The following is a 6,428-nucleotide window of genomic DNA, read 5'->3' as shown; positions in this document are numbered from 1 at the left end:
TATGGTCACACTAGGACTTGCTCTGGATAAGAGCATCTGCTAAATGCCTTGTAATGTAATGTAAAAAATGATGATTTCTGCGAGGAAGCAGCCAGCAAAGCCATGTGATAATCTGGGCCAATTGCACGCCGAGCCAAAAGCCAAAACCCATTTCCACTTTCAGGGAATATTTACACAGCCAAAGCAGAGCGGTGTGTACAATTTTGTAAAAATCAAGCCTCAAATGGTATACATTTAGATAGCTTTATTGAGTATCAGAAAATACTGCAGTAGTTTAGCAGTTTATCCCATCTCATAAAACATATATTTGTGTTTTTTATTTTGACAGTGATTAAACAATTAAAACATTAAAAGGACACACAGAAGAGGGAGTTGTGACTTTTCTTCCTGCAAAATCAGAATTCTAATATCCTTAAGCTGCTTAAGTTAAACCAATCCTAGCTGTAAACTCTCTCACATGTTTACAACTCCAATAATGCTACATGCTTTCTTCTGTTAATTGCTACAACTTACCAATTTGCACACAATTATCCTTTCCTTATCCAACGATCCAAGTGCAGGAAATAAACTTTGAGTTTTAAAAACGTTTTTCTCACAGTCAAAGTAACATTCAGAACTTGCACCTTTGGCTAAACATCACAGTTTGAGCTAAGAAAGTGCGTATTTGACCCCCTCACTCCCCATGATAACAGAACATCAGTGTGAAACATTGCAGGTGTGCAGAACACATCTTAAAATTCAACATGCTTTCATAGTGTTAGGGTGAAACTGAGTAGTGCCCTAGAGGGTCATAACCATCAAATTCTACATTAGTGTGTTAGTGAGTCCCTTTGGCTTAAATAAAATAGTTTTAACAGACTCTTTAAAAAACATTTTGAAAAAGTTGAGAAAACCAAACAGTTCTAGACTAGTGCAGTAGATATTCAGTGAAATTACACCCCAGTTCTCCCTCTCTGGTGAGTAAGATTAAGGGGAGAGTGTGATAAGGATGGAAGGGGAAAGGGGAGAGGGGTGTCGCAGGGTCACACGGTGATGTGGAAGGGGCTCCCTGGGATGTGGCCATCGGCCCACTTCACCACCAGCGTGTACTCGCCCTTCTGCTTCAGCAGGTAGGTGACGTTGTACAGGCGGCTCCCCACATGTCTGATCACCACCTCCTCGCAGGGCACAGAGGGCCCTTCCACCCCCACCAGCAGCATGCCACGCCCTGAAACCGGGAGGATGCCGTCCGTCATTTCCACAACACCGAGATTCTCAGGCATAACCATGCAGTTAGCCCTTAGAGGATATAATACAGTCCCCTCCAAAAGTATTGGAAGAGCAAGGTCAATTCCTTTGTTTTTCCTATACACTGATGACAATTGAGTTTGAGGTCAAAATATGTACATGATGACAGATCCGAATTTCAGCTTTTATTTCCTGGTATTTTTATTTTCATTTGTTAAACCTACTTAGAACATGTCATCTTTTGTATCAGACCACCCAATTTTAAAAGTATTGGAAAATGTGACGGACAGGTGTTTCTTGTTGTCCAGATATGTCCTGTTAGATTGTTTGGTTAAACAATAAATAGTTCTGAATGTCTACTTTTGGTTTTTGCCTTGGGTTTTGCCTGTGAAGACTGCATTTGTGTTAAAAAAGATAAACCAACCAGAGAGCTGTCTTTGGGAGAAAAGCAAGCCATTTTGAAACTGCTGGTGTACTGAGCAACAGACATTGAACTAAGGAAAACAACAGCAGTTTATGACACAACCATTGTGAAGCCGTGAAGAAAAACCCCAAAACATCAGTCAGTGACATAACAAACAATCTCCACAGGGCAGTCAGTGACATAAGAAACAATCTCCACAGGGCAGGGGAGAAGGTATCTCAATCAACCATTTGAAGAAGACTTAGAGAGTAGTAATATAGAGGCTTACCACAAGATGCAAACCATCAGTAGTAAGAATCGGAAGGCAAGATTACAATTAGCAAAGAAGTACCAACCTATACCAAAAGTAACCTTCCCAAAAGTGATGGAAAGGCCAAAGTATGGAGAAAAAAGGGATCTGCTCATGATCCAAAATATACCAGCTCGTCTGTGAAGCACTGTGGAGGAACTGTTATGGGCTTGCATGGCTGCTTCTGGAGTGGGCTCACTAATCTTTATTGATGATATACCTCATGATGGTAGCAGCAGGATGAATTCAGAAGTCTACAAAAACATTCCGTCTGCTAACTTATGGAAAAATTTGAGAGAAACTTCATCGTGCAGCAAGAAAATGACTCAAAACACACTGCCAACACAACAAAAGGACTTCATTAGGGAGAAAAAGTGGAAGGTTCTGTCTGCCAACTTATGGAGAAATGCATCCAGAAAGACAATACTGTGGTCCAGAAGGATATAATACACACTAATACAGTGGTCCCACATTGTTGTACAAGCTATGTAATACTGCTGTATGTTACCTCCTTTGCTGCAGTCCACACTGAAGCTGTTCTTCTGGCCTGTGAAGGCCTTGGACAGGCCCAAGCCCTTGGCTACTACACGGCTGGCATAGGGAGCCGGCCATGCTGACCCCTGCTGGCTTGTGGTGGTACTGTACGAGACCGCTTCCATCAGCACTGAGGTAGTCTCGTGTGCACTGTGGCTGCTGACCAACCGAGGACCTGGAAAAGCAAAGGGGCAGCGGCACATGATGCATCGAGTGTAGTGGGACACTGCGAGCAGGGACAGTACCACCAGTGCTACATTACTAATGACAGCCCGTAGCCTAGGGGCTAAGCTACATGACTGGGACCTGGGAGGTTGGTGGTTCAAGCCCCAGTGTAGCTCTGCAGAGCTGTTCACCTCTTAAAGAGTAATTTGCACTGTGTTTCAGCCTGGCTCTGCCATCAACACAATTTTGAAAAAGTTCTGGGGTGGGTAGAGTAGGTGTGTCCATCTAATTTGCATAAAGTATTCTCTAACCAATCAGGTGCTGGCAGTGTTCCATTTTGTATCGATTCGTAACAGCCGTGTCTTTTGCTTAGTCTAATCAACTGTACGTCGCTCTGGATAACAGTACTGTGCAGAAGTCTTAGGCACCCTAGGCATTATTATATATATATATATATTTTGTGTGTGTGTGTGTGTGTGTGTGTGTGTGTGTGTGTGTCTTAGTATAAAAGAACACATTTGAGATTTCCAAATATTCATTTTCTAAAAGATTTAATTTTACAGAGACATTTTTGTATTTAATTAAAAAAAATAACATATTACTGTAAGCAATTGACTACTTTTTACATAAAAACTTGATCAAGGCTGTCTGAGATCAGAAGCAAGGAGCCAACCAAAGTCTGCAGAAGAACTGTGTTGTTCTGCAACATCCTTGGAACAACCTCCCTGCTGATTGTCTTATAGAACTGCAATGCAGTTTTAACGTTGAAGGGTGGTCACAAAAAATATTGACTTGATTCAGTTTTTAACTATTCTGGTGCCTAAGACTTTTGCAGAGTACTGCATATATAACATCACCGTACCCTGAAAAGAGCAGAGTGGACCAGAGTGCACTAAAAATCACATTTTTCAAACTATATGCAGCAGAACACACTTTTAGACCAGCCTGCCCTATAGCCTAGTGCTTTTCCGACAGACCTCTTCAAACTCAATCACTTAAAGACCCTTACCGGTGATCTTGGCCTTGAAAGGGCTCCCCACTATGTGGTAGGGTCCCCCGTATTTAATGCAGATAAGGTAGTTCCCAGGGGCCATGGGGGTGTAGGTGACCCTGTAGCCCTCTGGACACTCCTGGCAGTCCATCTTCACCTTGGAGGGGCCGTCTATGGTCACAGCCAGGGTGGCGTGCCCTGCCGAGCTGGTGTTTATGATGAACTCGCATGGAGAGCCTGAGACGACAACACTGGGGTTAGAGATGCCGCCGCCCAGGGGGATACACCAGGGCCCCTCGGGGGAAGCCTGCACACTGATACAGTGGTCCCAAACTCAGTCCTGGGGGTCCACCAGTGTGCTCATTTTCATTACAACCACAACTGCTATCCCAGAAAGTTTTATGGTTCTGTCAATGAGGTGCTTTTCATGTTTAGAAAGATCGTGTACCCACTTAAGCCACATTATGTCAGAGGTAAACAGCTGTGTATGCCATGGAAAAAGTATCATGCTACATAAAGTGGCATGATTTTTTTAACTGCAAATGGCAATGAGCCAAATATGCATTGAGTTTAGAAGTTTTATTTTAAATTAACAGCTTAAAATGCTGGGATTGCACCTGTGGTTAGAAGGAAAACCAGCATGTGCCCCATGGCTGAGTTTGGGAACCAGTGCCCTTTGCACACTGGATTGCACACATTGTGATTGATTTGCACTTTGTTATACGTCGCTCTGGATAAGAGCGTCTGCTAAATGCCACGTAATGTAAAAATGTAAAATAATGGCACATGCCCTAGAACAGGGGTGTCAAACTGAATTCCCAGGGGGCCACAGTGTCTGCAGTTTTTTGTGGTTGCCTTTCAATCAGCTGTCAATTAAGGCCTTGAGAACAAGGTGTGTGGATTCTTTAGCCAATTAAAGACTGAAGAAATGAACCACAGGTCCCTCCAGGAATGGAGTTTGACAGCTGTGCCCTAATCAATAATCAAATTTGGACCTTCAATCCAAATCCAGCCCTGATTTGCTTTTCCCCCAGGTAATTAGCTGAACTCATCACGGTAATTAGCTGAACTCATCACGGTAATTAGCTGAAGTGCTACTGATTGGCAAGACGGTCTTCACACCTGACTGTACAGGGAGGATGAAAAAGCAGCAGTTCTCTGACCTCGAGGCCTGTGATTTCATGATCCCTGCCCAAGAACAAAATGCACCTGTAGTCCCGCCCTCGAGTCCAGCCCCGTAGGCAGACACCAAGCCCGGGTCCCCAGCCTGGCCTGGATCACCGACCCGGATCTTGAAGGGGCTGCCAGGAATGTGGGTGCCGTTAAACTTCACATCGATGACGTGGATCCCGTTCTCCCGTGGGATGAAGCGCACGGCATACTCGTCTGGGACAGGGAAGACATACCTGAGCTCTAACACCCTGACCTGAGCACTAACACCCTGACCTGAGCACTAACACCCTGACCTGAGCACTAACACCCTGACCTGAGCTCTAACACCCTGACCTGAGCACTAACACCCTGACCTGAGCACTAACACCCTGACCTGAGCTCTAACACCCTGACCTGAGCTCTAACACCCTGACCTGAGCTCTAACACCCTGACCTGAGCACTAACACCCTGACCTGAGCACTAACACCCTGACCTGAGCTCTAACACCCTGACCTGAGCACTAACACCCTGACCTGAGCTCTAACACCCTGACCTGAGCTCTAACACCCTGACCTGAGCACTAACACCCTGACCTGAGCACTAACACCCTGACCTGAGCTCTAACACCCTGACCTGAGCACTAACACCCTGACCTGAGCTCTAACACCCTGACCTGAGCACTAACACCCTGACCTGAGCACTAACACCCTGACCTGAGCTCTAACACCCTGACCTGAGCACTAACACCCTGACCTGAGCTCTAACACCCTGACCTGAGCACTAACACCCTGACCTGAGTGTGTCACACAGCAGAACTGGGAACAACTACTCCAGCTCTACACCAACCCTGAAAATAGTATGTCACTGAAGCAAAATACACTTTCACAAAATAATTTAGCCAACTGATATAGTCAACAGATTAGCTTGAAACTCAAACCTCCATGTACAGGTCCTAGGTTCAATCTGTCCAGTCAGCCAACTGATATATTTAGCCGATTAGCTAAGGTTACCCATCAGAAATAAAAATCTAATTGGAGCATGAAAGGTGGCATGTTTATTCTGTTAATGACCAACGTACTGTACGCCCAAAAGCCTGCACTGCTCCCTGCCCCACTCACCCTCATGGATCTGGGTGACGGTGCAGTCCTCCTGGGATCCAGAGGGGCCATGGGCGATGGCGTCCATGGTGCCTCGGGCCCCGTTCAAACTCACTGAGAAGGATGCCGGCTGGTTCACCTTCAGGCCCGACTCCTACAGGGAATAACAACTCAGCGCCGAACCCTGCACCTTCCCTGCAGAACTCCGCCCCCACCTCATTGGCCAGCTCTTGGGTTCTCTTTTATATGGAGTGTCTATGTAAACGTGTGAGCCAGATACAAACATTGCACAGGCCGAAAAATTCCAATTCCTACAGGCCTTGAGTAAAAATGACAAAAGGGAGGATGAGAAGTTTTAATTTCTTGTTGAAAGAGATGGTTGTCCTTGGAACTAGAACGCACACGTTTCCACACTCTTACGGAGTGTAAAGGATCACTGTACACTGTGTTGACTGTCAGCAGGTGTATGCAAAAATAAAGACCCTTATAATTGGATCTGGTGTGAAGTGCTTTCCTGACTGGATTGCCTCCTTATTACAAGAGTGGAT

The 6,428-nt window shown here is 45.3% G+C and overlaps 1 protein-coding gene across 2 annotated transcripts in view; it reads right to left on the bottom strand.

Moving 5' to 3' along the window:
- Positions 1–229: 229 nt before the first annotated feature.
- The window catches only part of LOC133139453 (filamin-A-like), a 64,668-nt gene continuing 58,469 nt past the window's right edge, over positions 230–6,428 (bottom strand). For both annotated transcript variants that reach the window (XM_061259008.1, XM_061259009.1), the window contains 5 exons: positions 5,902–6,034; positions 4,840–5,016; positions 3,649–3,867; positions 2,449–2,649; positions 230–1,207 (listed from right to left, as the gene is read on the bottom strand). In XM_061259008.1, coding sequence (XP_061114992.1) covers positions 1,023–1,207; positions 2,449–2,649; positions 3,649–3,867; positions 4,840–5,016; positions 5,902–6,034 — 915 coding nt within the window. In that variant the 3' untranslated portion in view covers positions 230–1,022. The remainder of the gene's footprint in view (positions 1,208–2,448; positions 2,650–3,648; positions 3,868–4,839; positions 5,017–5,901; positions 6,035–6,428) is intronic.

This window comes from Conger conger, chromosome 10, assembly GCF_963514075.1.
Source record: "Conger conger chromosome 10, fConCon1.1, whole genome shotgun sequence".
Taxonomy (NCBI): domain Eukaryota; kingdom Metazoa; phylum Chordata; class Actinopteri; order Anguilliformes; family Congridae; genus Conger; species Conger conger.
This window is presented reverse-complemented; position numbering and strand designations above follow the sequence as displayed.